Source organism: Temnothorax nylanderi, unplaced genomic scaffold, assembly GCF_030848795.1.
Source record: "Temnothorax nylanderi isolate EJ_2023f unplaced genomic scaffold, tnyl_v1.0 TNYL_tig0060_pilon, whole genome shotgun sequence".
NCBI lineage: Eukaryota > Metazoa > Arthropoda > Insecta > Hymenoptera > Formicidae > Temnothorax > Temnothorax nylanderi.
In genome coordinates this window covers 318330-334873 of record NW_027249122.1, presented here as the reverse complement: position 1 = coordinate 334873, position 16544 = coordinate 318330, and the positions used below count along the sequence as shown (strand labels likewise).

The window sequence follows — 16544 nt, the reverse complement described above, 5'->3', positions numbered from 1 at the left end:
ACTAAATCATGTAGGAATTGAAAGAGAAATAATTTGACCGTTCTATAAATAAAACAATCTTTTAATTAGTCTTCTTTTACAAACTTATAGAGAACGTACTTATCACACAAATATATCATTAGAAAATAAAATGTTACGACTATAGAATAGAGCAGAATAGACGGTCTTGGTTCATTTTCAATATACAATATGGAATTATGTACACCAGGTATTTTGCAAACGGTCGATATAAGATCCAATTAGCGACGGCATAAGAGCTAAAAATTATTTCTCTAGCGGCGCGTAGTTAAGTAACTTCTCGATCAAATCCACATGTCCAAGTAGCATCCTGCGACAGCAGTATCGCTTCAGACCTAGGGCGTCCAAGGCGTCTCTATAATATACAAATCATCCCCATAGTCGCATTTCATCTATTTCTCTCGTTTAAAATATCGTCGATATCGTCATTAAGATGAGACGATAGATGATTAGTAAGAAGCAAGAAAACTGCATGCCAGTAGATTGATAATTCAGTTTCTAGGTTAGAAATGACTGGACGCTCTTACCCTTCGGTGTACTCCGCTTGAAGAAGTCCCAGATACGCCTCCCACTTGTTGCCAATCACCTTTCCGCAAGTGAAGCACCGCACAGGAATGATCATCGCGATGGCTCGCGGTTCGCAGCTCGGTTTATCTCGATCTTTTATAACGACGACCCGAATCTCGTGCACGTGCAGGAAGAGGCGCAAAAAAGCGCTAAACGCTGACTCGGCTAATTGACGTCGCGTTGAAGGCGCCACTGTAGTCGCGACTCGCGTGTCGCGTGTCGCAAACAACAACAACATTCAATAATCGCTGCTGAAAAAGGTACTTTGGTTATCGAGAATTTTTAAAATTTTATCCACATCAGATTTAGTATACAAAAGTTTGTGATTTTATCGTCTTTCGCCAGTCGGAGTAAGCGCGCGAACGCCTTTCGGAAGAACGGCCGGAGGCACCGACAAGGTACATACTTTTAACCCTCCAGCAGTGAGCAGACGCGTGGGATGTATTTTGCAGGTTTCTCTCTGATTTTATCCACAACAATTTTACGCGCAAAGCACGTAACGATATAATATCGTTTATAGGCTCCTTTTATTAATATATCGCCATTACAAGTCTGCAGTTGAATTTGTATCGACAGCCGATAATATCGATACGCATCAATTATCCTCGGGCCTCGGGTTCATCGCACCTCAATTGAGTCGCGGTAACTTATCCAGGGCTATCTGTCTTTACGTCGTCGGTACAAAGATAAGTAGATCGTTCGTGGCGAGTTGCGACTGTTGCGAGGAGCGTTGGCCCGGTTGGCCGCGCGCGCGGCCGCCATTCTCCTACGCGTTCGATCGTTCGATGCACGCCGAAGTCGAGACTCGAGACTCGAGAGCCGCGTCGCGGAGCGGAACAGCTGCGATCGAAGGGGTCGCGAGTCGCGATGGCTGGTGGGAGCGCGCGCTTTCGCGAAAAGGGGGGCAACCGACGGTGGTGTTGCCGGTGAGGGGGGGTGAGACGTGAGAGAGGGGAGAGCCACGATCCGGATAGCGGTAAGCGGCGGCGATACGCGCGCAGCGTACACAGAGGCACACACATGTAAGTACGGACTACGGAGGAACTGGAAAAGGCGGCCCGCGGTAGGGGAGAGAATGGGGAGAGAACTCGCGTCGTAAACACGCACGCACGTACGCACGCACGCAGGCACGCACGCACTCGCGTACGTACATACGGCCAGCCGGAGCAAATGGAGTGGAGTGTGTCGCGCTTTCTCCTTTATCGTCCGCGCTGAATGGAGGCACGCTGTGAGAACACACGGTACTCGGCCACGCTCCTCGGGATCTTCGTTGTAAGGATCGCGCGTCGTCGGGCATAGCGGTGCTGAGCGGTGCCGAGGGGGGAAAGAGAGCGACGGTTCGTCCATCTGTCTATTTGACTCGCGGCAGCCGCGGCGGCGGAATTTCCGCGCGCCGGATTTGCGTCGCCGAATCGGCCGAATAACGGCGGCGCGACGCGACGCGACGCGACGCGACGCGGGACGCGGGACGCGGCGAGCGGCGAGCGGCGCGGTGACAGCGCGGATGGGTTATGTCGGCGGTCGCCGTGTCCGACGACTCCGACGCCGACGGTCCCGTATTCGACTCGCGCCTCGCGCCCCCCAAACGCGCCAGCCGTCGGCGGACGTTCCTCAGGATCGCCGGGAGTCGAGCCGCGCCAAGACAAAGCGGAGCGGAGCGTTGCCCGCGTCGCGCGTCTTCCGCGTCGGCCTGTTGTCAAAATCAGCTGCCATTGCTGGCTCTCCTGACGCTCCTTCTCTTTCTCTATTTTCGCTCGCCATGCCAGACGTCGCGTCGGCGATCTCGCGGACGCTCGTAATTCACCCGAACGCTCCGCGACGCTCGCGACTCGCTCACCGAGTCTTCTCCGATCTGTCTTTTCGCGCTATCGTAGCCTTGGGAAGGAACCGTCGATAAATCGTCAGATTTTCTTTTTATACGATTGACTTGTGGTCGAGGTACATTGTTTCGTCTACATTTTGCTGCCGATAAATCTTTGATCCTTCGGGAGAATTCTGTCTCGTGAGACAACAAAGAAGCCGACAAATAACTTGTTAAATGGACATTGATGCGCGCTTAGAAACGTATTTATTTATATTCATATAGTTTGCCAATGTTTTTATTCATAGTGCTTGAGGATATGTTGCAGGCTCGAGAGACTGGAACCTCGATTTACGTCCGCAAAGCAAAGAGAAGAAGACGTCAAGCTAGAGCACTTGAAAAAGTTAGGGTGAGAAGCAAGTGGGTGGTGAATTTAATTAAGGACGATATAGAGAGCAAGGGTAGAAGATAAGTACTAAAGTGGTAAATGCAGTGGCTGCGGAAGCGATGGACCCATCGATGTTCGTCACATACACTCCTCAAACAAACGGAGTTCCATTGGAGTCCAAGCTTGCTACCTACATGGTAAATCGTCATTTTTTTACCACAACGGTAATAAGATTATCTTGGATAATCATTATGTGTAAATCGTCGCATACAGAATCGCCAAAGTTCTGGCATAGTCCCGAGCACGAACTCAGTGACCAAGCATTTGTCCAATCTTTCTCTGGACCCACAAAAGAAGGTAACTGCCAGTCCCGAATTTGTGCCAGGAAGAGGCCTTACGGGCAGCAACAGCAGCTCGCCGAATCTCTTTAACAACTCCTACACCCATTCGCAAGAAAACGTGGGTGGCACTACATACTTCTATTTCGGGAGTGCCGGTAGCGAAGCTGTCGGAGCCGAGGATGGCACTGAGGCTGTAAGCACGCCTGTTTTAATCTGTTTTAAATAACAAGATGGATAACGATGAGATTCTTGCATTATTCCTTTATCTTTAATATATAGATCGGACCCATGGCAACAGGCCACATTGGCTACGTCTATCCGGGTACTCCCTCGCATCTACAACCCGTGAAAACGACGAAACCATCCGCGGCCAGTAACTCCTCCGCTCCCTCCACACCTCCCCCTCAGGCCGCTTCTAGCTTCTTCGTCGGCGAAAGCTTGCGACTGGAAATTCTGCAGAAGAACGCATTGACATTGGCACAACCCGATATAGTACGATTTCCTGACTTACCTAATGAGGTTGACAATTATCACGAGTTATGTCCTTTGGAGCCAATCCATAAAACCACCTCGACGGCCCTTGGATATCAAACTTCCACGTACAAGGCCACCAGTATCAAGACTGGCACGCGATACTGTTTACGTCGTATTCATGGTAAGTTTAAACTTCACTGGAGGATACTACTAGTAAATACCATATATATATATGATCTTACCAGCTTAGCGGTTTACACTCTGTTGAACTTGATGTTTGTAGAGTTCCGACTCAACACCAAGTGTATGGTATTGGTCGACATGTGGAAGCGATTGTCACATACAAATCTGGTTCAACTAAGAGAAGTCTTTACCACCAAGGCGTTCGGTGATCATTGTCCGTATTTCAGATATTCTCGCGTTTATTTCGTACATCTATGCGTGCGCATTGTGTCATCTCACCGACCTTGTTTCTTTTCACAGCCATGGTTTTTGTATATGATTATCACCCTGCTTCGGAGACATTGCTGAATAAACATTTCACCTCGACGGAGCTTAACGGTTACACCGACCCGTTCTCGTCGGATCCCAACGCGCCACGGCCTTATAGTCATACCAAAAACACCATTCTAAGACAACAGCATAGTAGCATGCTACCGGAAAGTGTTATTTGGAGCTACATCATTCAACTCACTGCCGCATTTCGTGTTATTCATGCCGCTGGTTAGTATCTATATATTAATTAGTCCTCTGCTTTTCTTAAAGGATAAGGAAATATATTTTATGGTATATACGTATATAATTTCATCTCTATAAATTTTTGAATTTTTGTGTTTCGTTCAATTTCTCTCGCTAATTTAATTTTGCGTTTAACAGAATTAATCTAATCTGTGTTTTACAGGTTTGGCGTACAGATGCTTAGATCCCACTAAGGTACTACTTACATCGCGGACACGACTTCGTTTGAGTTGTGTCGCTATTCCAGACGTGGTCACTGGAGATGGTGGAAACAACACGAATCCACTCACCCTCATCCCACATTATCAGCAAGAAGATTTAGTAGCACTCGGCAAGCTGGTCTTAGCACTGGCATGTCGAAGTCTTATCGCCGTCCGTCGCGAGAATATGTCAGCCTCCATCGAGCTGATCACACGTTCCTACTCCACCGACCTTCGAAATCTTATCCTGTATGTCCTGTCAATTGATAGTTTTAATAGCATCACTTTTGATTTAAAGATCATAAGATAATAAGTATAGAGTTATTTATTAATTCACGAAAAGAGTCTTTAGCATATCTCATAAATTTGTTGTGGTTAATTTGATTGAATTTTGTGATATGCAAAAATGCTAATGTGTCTCGATGAACAGAGCAAGAAAGAATTATATGATTTCTAAATTGTCATAATCCAGTCTATAATGACAAATTACAAGTATGCTTAAATAATAAATATGACAAATTTTTAGGTACTTGCTGTCAAATCAACCCCGTAAGAGTGTCACGGATCTCATGCCAATGATTGGTGCGCGATTTTATACACAGTTGGATGCCGCCCAGTTACGATTAGATGTTTTCGAGAACGAACTTGCCAAGGAACTGGAAAACGGACGGCTATTTAAATTATTGGTCAAGCTAGCAACTATCAACGAAAGGCCGGAGCTTAATATGGAACCTACATGGGCAGAGACGGGCGATCGTTATATGCTCAAATTGTTTAGGGACTACGTATTTCATCAAGTGACAGCTGATGGAAGACCCTGGTTGGATCTCGCGCACGTTGTAGCTTGCTTGAATAAGCTCGATTCAGGCTCGCAGGACAAGGTAAAATAATAACTCTTGACAATCTTTGAATGTGCATAAAATACATGTATACATAAAATAATTTTAAAACGTATCATTACAGATATGCCTCATGTCTCGAGATGAACAAAGTGTTCTAGTGGTAAGTTATGCGGAGCTACGGCAATGTTTGGAAACGTCATTCGGCGAACTGGTACAATCTACAAAAGATGCTGTTTAAGGATGTGTCCTCGATAGCGCATACTCCGAACCATAAATGTGATATCATCACTTAGCGGTACTATCATTTTACTCTTTATCAAGATGCTGGAGAGTGAGAACTGTCGAATTGTGTTTGGTGATATAAGAAATAACGCGCAACTCAGTTTTGTATACATGATTTTGCTCGTCGGATCAATTAGGTACGAACGCATTATAAATGCGTTGCATTTAGGATGTAAGACGTTAAATTTTCGGGTCTTTAAGTCTTAAGGATTTATAGAATCCTTAAATCTTTGGGTTTTTGGATTTTCCAGTTTGGATCTTAGGATCTTTCGACGCAGGAATTCTCATTTATGATGTTTGGTTCGCTCAATCTCGCATTTCAAAGTGTCGAGTTTTGTAATCCTTGTATCCAGGGTCTCGATTCTTGCATTCATTCGCAAGAGAAGCGTAGGTGCAAATTCTGCTCTTACAGAAAAGTTGCAAATTGATTGATTATCACATAGCTTTTAGCCAAGCAATTTGTAGATTTTCCTGTGCCCCCAGATGAATCTTTGAATTCTTGTGTCAAACGATCCTTGGATCTTTGGAGTTCTGATCTCTTGGAAGTTTGAAGCGTGGGTTTTGAAGGGTATCATGTGATTTCGCGAATCAGCGAGGATTTGGATTCGCTGTAGAGCCCATTACGGTACTATACAAAATTGTACACAACTTAACAATGCAGTAAACTTGTAAGGAATCTTAAGACAACACCTAAACACGCTCGGTGTCTAGGATAGAGACCTTAGTTTTTAGGATACAGCATTAATGGTAAGCATTAATTTTGAAATAAATGTTTATTTTTGAAAGCAATCCTAACTAATGTGGTCATTATTTCTTCCTTATCACCAAAGTAATTCTAGATTCCTATTATCCCTTTTTAATCGTAATGTCTCTTGTAATTAGCATTTTTATTTCAGTTAGATTAGAGATTACACACGATTGGAGAAACGATAAGCTTGTTGTGCTCGTTTATATTCCTCAACATCAGTGCGCCGAAGTTTTAATTTTCAACGACAAAGGCTCAGTAATTAGGCCCTGATTTCATTTTGAAACGTCCTGTACGATTTTATCCACATAGTTCTATTTCTATTTAACCAGTCGCCTTTCTCTTTTCTAGGAGGGATGATCACCATGGTGACGGTGACGAAGAAGGGGAAAGATCGGCGGACGGAGCGGGGAGGATATGCATGGCGCCTGAGGGATGCCGGACTCCGGACTGACTCGGGGAGGGGGATGACTCCGGTCGGCGGCGGCAGCGGCAGTATCAGTGGCGGCAGCAACACGTAGTAGTAGCAGTCAACGGTGTCCAGGGATCGCAACGCTTAGAAGACATACGGGACATCGAGATCTGTTCTTCGTCCGACGCGCTGATCACGGTGCATCACGCAGCCGCGTTACGGAGTGGATCTCCTATCCGCAGCATCCTCCCCGTTGAACGTGTCCGTGGCTACGTAGGCGGGTAATTACGGAACCAACCGGAAATACGTTTGGAAGTCGATCAAGCTTGATCCTCTACTTGGCATCCCCGTGGCAGGTGAGTCTTTCGTGCGAGAGGAAGAGAAAGAGAAAGAGAATGAAAGAGAGAGAGAGAGAGAGAGACTGAGAGAGGAGAAGAGGGAGGGAGAGAGAGAATGAGAGAGAACGGAACGCCGACGCCGCCGCCGCCGCCGCCGCCGCCGCCGCCCGGCGTTGCTGATCGATTTTCCGCGAACGAGCGGAGCGGAGCGGAGACCCGCCCCTGATTCTCATCGCTCTCCTCCGACGGAGCGGTGGAGATCCGAGAATTTTTTTGCGCTCCATCGCGGGTCCAGCTCCCGCAGCGCGCGCGACCGATCTGAGACGAACCGAGAAGGACCGAGGGATCAGAAACTAAAAACAGCTTTTCCCATTGTACGCGCGTGTCTGCGACACAACGACGATCGATGCTCTTTCTGTACCCGCTCGCGCCCCTCTCAATACGCTCTCGCTTTTGCTCCGAATCTTGATTCGAGCTCTTTATCTTCCTCTATCTGACTCTTTACTGCCTTTTAGGATTCAATGTAGGGTCAGACGTCTTACCTGAATTCCCAAAATCTTTTATAGACGTGACCTTTATGTGGTTTATCGAATAATTAAAGTATTACGGAGTATTGTGAAGTTAACTGAAATGATTAGTGTCTGCACATACAAGATAGATTTCGGAGACCGCAAGATAAGAAAACGGATGTAATAAAAATTGATAAGATTTCGAGTCTATGTCGAGGCATCGATAATTCCGAGGGGCGATAACGAGGGCGATAATGTTGTGCTGAGATTTGGCGATGCGGTTGGCAAAATTATATTGCTCAGAAACCCGAGGACTCTATCTCGTTTCCGCTTACTGATTTTTTTCAGCGTGGGTAGAAGAACTTGCGCGTTTATTGGGGACCACCTTCGCGTTTCAGAACGGACGACAAAATCACAGCAATTCCGCGCGAGCAGCGCGGGCCGCGACGCGAAATGACGACCAATTCGTTCTCGTTATACTTCGCCTACAGCCGCGCGACCGACGAGTGGGCCTGAGTGGATCTGTAAAACGATGCAAGATTTTTTAGGGCTGCGGCAGACACGCTGCAACCTTTTAACCCTTCATTTTCGAGCTATTTATAAGTTATGTCGCGCGGGCGCAATGGCAGCGGGCACCGAGACCAAGAGATAGAGCTTGTTTCTAGGCGACGCGACGTCTAGTTTCTTGCTTTCTAGGATCTTACAGCCGCTCCGCAACACCTCTCGTGCACCAGACCAAATCAACTCCGTCCCACATACCGTATACATATAGAAGGTAAATAAAAAAGGCTAGATCACAAGTTCTGCGACAGACGGACAAAGGAGTGACGAAGTGGCCCTGGTAAAATACACACATCGAATTATCTCTGTACTATTTTTTGACCGGCCTGTAGAGCTTTAGCGGACGAGAAGACAAAAGAAAGGTCGAAGGGTGAGCTATTTTTGTGCAACTCACATAAATTTTTATTTTCATTCTGCTGCCCCCGATGTTGATTGGGAAATCAACGATCAAAGGACGATAAATTGGTATACGGGCATCGCGTACGACGTAGCAGGACTTGTATAAAAGCCCGTGAAATCGGAGTTAAAAACTTCCATTCTCCTGCCTGCATGAGTTTGAGAACAATTCAAGTTCTAAGGTACTAAAAGTTTCTAAACTTCCTAAAAGGAGGAGGATCCCAAGGAGCGGTAGTCACAGCAAAGTTTTCCGAAATCCCGTGGAACGTACATCCCGACAATGAGAAATAAAAGTTCTTGCGCCAACAGAATTTTGAATGAGCGAGGAATCTGTTTGCGGTTCGCGAAATTCGATTGTTGCCTCCGCGAGAGAGAAAGATGCCTTGTGTGCAGCTTAGCATAACTGACTGAAACGACAGCGACGGGCATCACGCGAACGTTTATTTCGCTTATAATTCGTACCGTCAATCTTATCTTTTATATCGCATGCACAACAACGTGCTTTATCTGCGGAGTTTATTATTATTCTTTTCTTTATTGATAAATTTTTGTTGATAAGCTCTAGACGCTCGTTCTTATACGTTCCCCGAACGGTTTCGTATTTTTAACGCCGCGCGCGCGCGCGCGATACTCTATCTGACTCTATCAGCTACGTGACGCTTCGACCTGACGATTTTTTTCTCTTTTTCTCTGCGCGAGTACACGGTCAGCTAAACACCTATTTATCTGATACATATGGTCGAGCGAAAAAATGGACGCTCTATGTTTACATCGCAGACTTTTTCATTTTTATCGGGCGTTTGTACGATACTTGGGCTTTCTCCGGTTGACCCGTCGAAAATAAAGGTCTTGTTCTTTTTTGTAGGGATGACCACTAGAACTAGCAGCACCCACGCGCGCGAAAAGGAAAGACAAGAGTCCGTGTACTTGTGCTCGCGAGTTGGGCACACGGAGAGAGCGTATATCTGGACATCGGGCAACGTCCCCTTGCTCTCGGACATGTTGACCGCGTGTTCCCGCCGGTCTATATTCGACGGCATATTATTTGTTCGCCGATATCTCTCTTTCTCTCTCGTTCCGCATCTCTTTTTTTTCACTTTTTTTTCTCTCATTCTCTCTCCCCTTCCTCTTGCTCATCTACATCACGACGTTGCTGGACCGACAATAGGTTCGACGACGAACTTGAACAAGGCAACTTCCGTTCGCCGTCTCATTCGCGTCCGGCCGCTTCTGATGCGACGATAATTTTGTCAATTCCGTCAATCCAAACGCGCCGCCGCGGACGATTTTCCCTACGGATTGTATGAATATAAGCGGAGATTCGCGAGGGGAGGAGAGCCAGCCGGCCGGCCGACCGACCGACCGACCGACCGACCGACGGTGGTCCAGCAAGATTGCTGACGAGTACTGATTGTCTCAATGTCGGCTAATGGCGAGAATGACTGTAAGGATGCGTGCAGCGAAATGCGTCATGTCCAAGTTCTGTGGACTCTCGCACATCCGTTCTTTTAATAGATTATGTATTTCTTTGATTTCTTCTAGCTTCTCCTTCTACGTTCTATTCTCGGAGTTACATTTTATCCTATATCTGTATATCCCAGGGCCTTTGATCCAACGTTATTTGACACGCCATGGCGCGTTTCAGCCCTCTCTTTTTCCCTGATCTCGGAATCCCTGATCTTGGGATCGAGTTGGAGCCCTGGGATCTTGGAAGCTTTTGAAGTCCATGGTGTCTACAGTTCGTGAGAGAGAGAGCCCCGTCTTTGAATCTTGAATACGCTCCTCAGATTTAGAGCAGAGCAGCTGAGATTATGTCGCTGCTTATTCATGAACTCCGACGTTACACAGAGAATAATCCATCATCGCTCGCCGATGTGGAAATATCGGTCGCTGAATTCTCGCCGCGTGACACTCGTCCAACTATCACTGATGATTAATTAGTCCCGCGGCCTTGGTGATCGTCCCGATCCATCGTCGTCGAAGGCGCATCATCTCCAATCGCGTGCGAAACGATGACATCGATCTATAAGGATAGACCTTGAGCCAATCGTTTATGAGTTCGTATCGCCGCGCACCCTCCAATAAATCAATCTTCGGCTTCCGCACGCTGGACTGGACAGGGCTAGTGTACAAACAGTCGCTTTTCGCCGGATTTGCGACGACGTCAAAAATAGATTTTAGCCGTAAGCGCCCTGGATTTGTTAACGTTATTATGAGTAACGTAGCGAGATGAGAGTGGCGATTGTTACAATTATTTTGTATGGTTGAAAGCTGAAACAATGAGACACCTAACTGCCTGGACTTTAATGCGTTGCAACGTTTGAGAATTATCGTTATCGAAATCGACGAGGAGTTTCCGGAGCTATCGCGGAAACGCAGACGAGATTGTCAAAACGAGGACGGCGTTTAATCGGCTGCGCACAAAGTATTCAACGTTAAGAATTGAAATGCGAACTATTCACAGTGGCGTAAGATTTTATTTTTAGCGATCCCGTTCTCGCAACGATGCTACGGCCGGGGTTAATTATCCTTTACGGTACTCGTTAAGGGCCACTTGTCACCATCGCGGGAGATCGGAGATAAGTGCGACGAATCGTAACGAGAACGGAGCGCATCGCCCCGAAAAGTTTAATAACCGCGTTTAACTGGGATTCCGCGAATTCGTCGTCGACGTCGCGGCGCATCTTTCTTTGTGCCGGCCTGCCTCGGTGCCTCGTGACGTGGATCACGAGTTATCGGTGATGACGGGCTGCTTTAATGGAGATTGACGGACTGGCTTTAATTAACGTCAGCGTGAAATCCAGCATAAAGGAGTCTTCGCTTCGCCGACTGCCTCGCGAGAACGAATGCATGTAAAAAAAAATCAAAGCGCGTCACTGTGAGAAGCTTATCCCTTTCTCGGTTGGGTAATTTACCGCCGTTGATTCGCCACGATAATCAATCTATTGATACAGCTCGAAAGGATATCGAGCGGTCATCTCTATTGCGAAATTATCGGATTCACAATCTGGATCATATATTGGAAGAAATATTTATCGATCTGAAAGCAATCCGCTTCTATTGTCGCACATATCTGCTTTTTATAAAAGTTAAATGTGAAATCTGTAACGAAGAGTGCTTGATGAAATGTTTTCTTTTCTTCTTTTTTTCCAGGATGAAGCTGTGCTGGAGTTTGGCTCTCGTGGCCGTCGCCCTGTTGATGATTCTTACGACCACGCGAGCGGAAGCTGATCTGTGGGAGGAGGATGACAAGGAGGTGCTTGTACGAACAGTGCGCGGTACTAAGGAACGAAGTGAGTGCTTCTTTCTGTAATTAATCCGTTACCTCCTTTTACGATCGCGACGTTATTTTATCGAGCGGTTGCTAATATAGACCGTCTATATATATAACATACGTATATAAACTATAAACGGCGTAATTAGAAGTCGTTCCCCATCGACCTTAAAAGTCCCTCTCTGCCCCTTCCTCTCTTTCTCTTTTTCTTTCTTTCTACCTCTCTCTCTCTCTCTCTTTCTCTCTCTTTCTCTTTCTCTTTCTCTATTCGCTTGATCGACGTTACGTCCAATTGTTTCTATTGACGTTTCGCGTCTGCTGATGCAGCATCCGGCAGCTCCTCGTCGTGCAGATACGTAAAGGGTCAATGGTCGGAATGCGACTCGAATACCAACACGCGGTCACGCACTCTGAGTCTCAAGAAGGGCGACAAATCCTGCGAGCAGACCAAGACTATACAGAAGAAGTGTAAGAAAGGTGAGTTGTTCGTGATTAATACGCATCGTCGCAGGAAGTGAATTCGGGGATGTAATACGTTTTTTTTTTAATTCGACCATAGCATGTCGATACGAGAAAGGCACGTGGAGCGGATGCGTGAATCAGATAATGACGAGAATCGATAATTTGAAAGCAAACAGCGATACAACCTGCGAGAAGACGCGACGACTCACTAAGAGGTGTAAACCGGAGACCAACACTAAGAAATCCGCCAAAGGTAATTTCTCTCGTTCGGTCGATTGATTTGCCGGACTGTGGCAGCCTGCGGAGGGTGAGGGAAATTTAAGCAAGCGCGCGAACCTTTGTTTATTTCTTTTTGTTTTCAGGTGAACGATCGAACAAAAAATCGAGCAAGCAGTAATTATCCGCCGATCTCCAATCATTTCTTCTAATCGGGCAACGAAAGCGCACTCTCATCTCTACGACCCCCTAACTTTTCTCGATCCCTCTTCCTATCGCCAATTAATTGTGAGGCAGAGCACAAATTTGAATCGATCGTCGATCGAAGCATTTTTCACATATACTGCCTAGGAATTATTTGGATTTCGGTTGCAGACGCGTGTTGCGCGTAACTGTAAACCGTTTTTCAAGGTGCGCTGCCGTCGATTAATTACTGTTAATAATTATGGGATGGTGCTTACGTTTCGGTGATCACATCTGTTTTCGGCAGTGACTCGGTTATTAACCCTTCTAAGATTTCATTGTGCCGTTATCACGGTGTAGTTTACATCGAGCATACGTTACGCATTGAATTATTATAATATTATTATTATTTGGCTTAAATATTTCGGCAATTTTAATTTCTAAATAAACATAGTAGATTGGTTACACTTAATAATAGATCTGAGTTTGTATGGAAAATATCGCGTTCGTAAACATATGCCTGTCGAAGAGACTCTTCTATCTAACCCATTGACATAATTTGCAACGAGTTCCCCTGTAGAGGAGTTATTGATCGCATAAAGGTATTCTAAAAATGGACGTTGACGAGATCTTGGAGGGTTAAGCCGCGCAATCAACCGGAGAATCGATTGGGAACTGATACGTAACATGTTCGAGATGACGAAAGCTAAACACGGCCGATCGTCCAGACACGTAGTGATGCAGTTTGTGCATTGAATTTTCGCGGAATTTATGACACCCACGTCTCTCGACGCGAAATTTTTTTCACGACCTTCGACATCCGATATCTAAAAATCTGCAAGAATTCAGAAGTTAGCTTTCTCAGCGTGTTCTTGCAAAATCTGCACCACTGGTTGTTCGATTAACGAGCGTAGCACACATCGTAAAAAGCCCCCCTGACTAGAAGCAGCCGCCATTTCGGAGGTTCGCAGAGGATAAGATTATCCGCCAAAGTTGTTCTCTCGTCTTCCCGCACAGCGATATTATATTATTATTAATATTATTAATATTATTGTTTATCACAAAAAGCAGCAGCCCCCATTTGACTTAGCTGCTGATCCACTTAAAAATCATGTACAATATTTGTCATACTAAACAGCTTTCATTCGATTGTCACATAAATATACAATGTTCGGTGTTCAAAGTAACTGTGTCCTGTATCATGTAACATGCGCGAGATATTCCGACAATTATTACGCCGTCGCGAAGGTTCGTCAGTTTAAACAAGGATGCTCGTGCAGGAAGCTAAGTGGCATCCGCCCCATGTGGCATCTTCAAAACGGTCATGGCAAATCAAAAATTGCGAAATCAAAATGAACGATCAAAAGAATCAAAGCATCAAAGTAACGTTTGTCGAGAGAATCAAAGTAAAATGCGGAAATATACTATATCCATATATTCAACAGACGCAGAATGTTCGCGCGAGCCTAATGAATTTTTCCGGAATCCTCCGCGCCCCGCGCAGGACGTTGTCACTTCCGATGTTAATATTCGCAGTTAACGTTATAATAATAATGTATCAAGTGATAACTGGCAAATATGGAAACTCGCCAATGAGCATGAAAATCAAACTGAAATAACTCGTCGTCTCATCAAGCATGCACGCTCGCGCGTGCAAGAGAGAGAGAAAAAGAGAGATAGATCACTGGATATCTTTTCGACGCCACAAAAATCAAATCCCTCCTCCCCTGCATACAAGATTGTAATTCGTTTCTAAGTCTAGATATATAGCCGGAGGGCTCGTCGGTGTGAGAGGAAGTTATGCCGTTTGCGCGTTTGATATTGCACGCGGGTGCGATCCGCGACGTGCGGACGTATCTCGCAAGAATGCATAGGGATAGGTGAGACCCGGGGAGAGAGAGTATTTTTCACGTACAATAATATTTTGAAGGTGTCTCTTCCTCATCTCCATCTAGATCTCCGATACGCGACGGAGGCTCGGCTCTTTAGCTCCGGAAGTCAGAAGGTCGCGGGGCGTTAAAGGGAACGTCCGCGCGATTGTCGGCGAGTTCTTCCACGCGTCGGATCCCGAGGACCTCCAGGAGTTCATCTAAGACCCTGTGGACGCCGTACGCGCGGAATCGCGCGCGCGTCATCATCAAGCGCCTAGTTCTAGCTCCCGTATTACAGCATATCATCATTACGCGTGAAGCGAATCTTATCGATAAACTAGGATAGCGTTATCTCCGTTTTATGGGCTCTTCGCTAATTACTGTCTCCATTGATCCTCCAATTCCGGTGAACTCAGCTCCACCGGACCACTCGTCGTTCCCCTCCCCTCGAATTGCCAAGGTCGAAGCTATGTTCCGCACCGAGATCAGTTCGTTACCAGATGGGACACGCCACGGAAGTGGACTCGTTACGTGCCGGTTGAAAGCATTAAGTGTGTCTCCTATGAACGTTGCATCTATTTTACAATGCTAATTACAAGCACGATCCGCACGGAGGTCACTCGCGCAATTCCTCTCGAAGGGGATCCTTCGAGTGCCCGAGACCATTCCAGAAACGCGCGATCGCTATACTTTTTACGAAATGCGCGAGCTTGCATGCCTCGTAGTTTTTCGTTTAGAAATCCTGCGTTTTTAACGATCGTACGGAATTGCGCAATTCTGATGCATTCGAATGAGTCATCCGGCACGCAGTTATCTCGGCAATGTAGAATAGATGTAACGAGTCCCGTGCTTGACTTCTCTGTGTGGAGCTCGCAGGAAGCTTCCCATGTTTTAATCGCATTGTAACATAGCATGATAGAAAGATACATCAGTAAACCTAGAGACTAATTTTTCAGATCCTTCGATAAAATTACACAGTTACGCGACGTTCCGAGAGGTGAGTGCGTACGTCGATAGCAAATGTCCGTGTTCCCTCGGAGAAATTTCGAAGCGCCCTGTCTGCCCTGACTGTCCAAGTTTTTAACAAGTCGCAAATTAAATTCCGCACATCGATACTCCGCGCTCCGAATTCCGAGACTGTCGGGGAAAGGTCACGGTACAATTTTAATTTCCGCCTTTAATTAGTTCCGCTCTGAAAAATCCCTCTCGATATATTTCTTCCAGGACAAATCTTTTGCTATCTGCGCGTGCACTGCGTCCTTCGGAGCAAATCATAGATATTCTAGATATTATAATAAGAGAATCGTTCAAAACTTTATTCGTTAGAATTAAACTAATTAGAGGCATACGAATCGCCGTTCTATTACGGATCGTTGAGTTTCACAATCGTCGATCTTGTTGATGGTTTAATCTCGTTAGTGCAACTATAGAAATTGCAATAGGCTGCTCTGACCGTTTTTCATTGGTAACAACAGGTCGCTAAAAAAATTTTCTACGCATTTCGTTAAGGTTAAACAAATTCGATTGTACACTTTCCAAAGACGCCAATTTGTTGTACGGATCGATTAACTGCTTCGCAACGATTTAGATAAACGATTGTTAAAAGTATTTGTATAAATCGCTGATCGCGCGGTTTGCTTTATTACGGACAGTTTCGTCATTCAGATCGTATAGCTTAGGATAGCTCCTAAATTTTCAATGTATCGTAGTTCGATGAAATCGGTGATTTTCTTTACGAACTACTATAAAAATTGTATAATGCATCTACTTACTTATTGAAGTAATTGTGTAACCATTACACATGTAACAAAAATCCAATGTTGTCAATAAAAGTAAAATATTATATATATACACAAAGCGATGTAATCAATTAGAATTGCCGGGAGTCGACCGGGATTCGCACAACTAATTACGTAAAATGATTTG

General features: G+C 45.6%; 3 protein-coding genes across 10 annotated transcripts; 2 read left to right on the top strand and 1 right to left on the bottom strand.

Annotated features, from left to right (window-relative positions):
- Window positions 1-40: 40 nt before the first annotated feature.
- On the bottom strand, window positions 41-766 carry Rpb10 (DNA-directed RNA polymerases I, II, and III subunit Rpb10). The gene is made up of 2 exons (XM_071707709.1): window positions 546-766; window positions 41-373 (listed from the first exon to the last, which is right to left on the bottom strand). The coding sequence occupies exons 1-2, from the start codon at window positions 638-640 to the stop codon at window positions 265-267; spliced, it is 204 nt and encodes a 67-aa protein (XP_071563810.1). The 5' UTR covers window positions 641-766; the 3' UTR covers window positions 41-264.
- A 62-nt stretch (window positions 767-828) lies between these two features.
- Window positions 829-6446, top strand: Pan3 (Poly(A) specific ribonuclease subunit PAN3). 8 transcript variants are annotated; one of them, XM_071707676.1, is made up of 9 exons: window positions 829-983; window positions 2715-2971; window positions 3048-3308; window positions 3395-3770; window positions 3873-3986; window positions 4073-4312; window positions 4491-4776; window positions 5054-5408; window positions 5491-6446. In XM_071707676.1, the coding sequence occupies exons 2-9, from the start codon at window positions 2894-2896 to the stop codon at window positions 5605-5607; spliced, it is 1827 nt and encodes a 608-aa protein (XP_071563777.1). In that variant the 5' UTR covers window positions 829-983; window positions 2715-2893; the 3' UTR covers window positions 5608-6446. The 8 variants fall into 8 exon arrangements, with proteins under 8 accessions (XP_071563777.1, XP_071563778.1, XP_071563774.1 ...); XM_071707677.1 differs by lacking the exon at window positions 829-983 and adding an exon at window positions 1021-1037; XM_071707673.1 differs by lacking the exon at window positions 829-983 and adding an exon at window positions 1121-1607.
- A 418-nt stretch (window positions 6447-6864) lies between these two features.
- LOC139773317 (uncharacterized) lies at window positions 6865-16475 on the top strand. Its single transcript, XM_071707707.1, has 5 exons — window positions 6865-7164; window positions 11766-11905; window positions 12214-12363; window positions 12446-12601; window positions 12711-16475. The coding sequence occupies exons 2-5, from the start codon at window positions 11767-11769 to the stop codon at window positions 12743-12745; spliced, it is 480 nt and encodes a 159-aa protein (XP_071563808.1). The 5' UTR covers window positions 6865-7164; window position 11766; the 3' UTR covers window positions 12746-16475.
- Window positions 16476-16544: the final 69 nt, after the last annotated feature.

What these genes read in the sequence shown, in the direction of transcription:
- Rpb10 (XM_071707709.1), bottom strand. Translation starts at nt 640, where the DNA reads ATGATCATTCCTGTGCGGTGCTTCACTTGCGGAAAGGTGATTGGCAAC. An exon ending in CAAGCGGAGTACACCGAAGG is followed by an intron (nt 374 to 545) that starts GTAAGAGCGTCC and finishes TGTATATTATAG; the next exon opens with AGACGCCTTGGACGCCCTAG.
- LOC139773317 (XM_071707707.1), top strand. Translation starts at nt 11,767, where the DNA reads ATGAAGCTGTGCTGGAGTTTGGCTCTCGTGGCCGTCGCCCTGTTGATG. An exon ending in GCGCGGTACTAAGGAACGAA is followed by an intron (nt 11,906 to 12,213) that starts GTGAGTGCTTCT and finishes CTGCTGATGCAG; the next exon opens with CATCCGGCAGCTCCTCGTCG. An exon ending in CACTAAGAAATCCGCCAAAG is followed by an intron (nt 12,602 to 12,710) that starts GTAATTTCTCTC and finishes TTTTGTTTTCAG; the next exon opens with GTGAACGATCGAACAAAAAA.
- Pan3 (XM_071707676.1), top strand. Translation starts at nt 2,894, where the DNA reads ATGGACCCATCGATGTTCGTCACATACACTCCTCAAACAAACGGAGTT. An exon ending in CTGTTTACGTCGTATTCATG is followed by an intron (nt 3,771 to 3,872) that starts GTAAGTTTAAAC and finishes TGATGTTTGTAG; the next exon opens with AGTTCCGACTCAACACCAAG. An exon ending in GACCTTCGAAATCTTATCCT is followed by an intron (nt 4,777 to 5,053) that starts GTATGTCCTGTC and finishes ACAAATTTTTAG; the next exon opens with GTACTTGCTGTCAAATCAAC.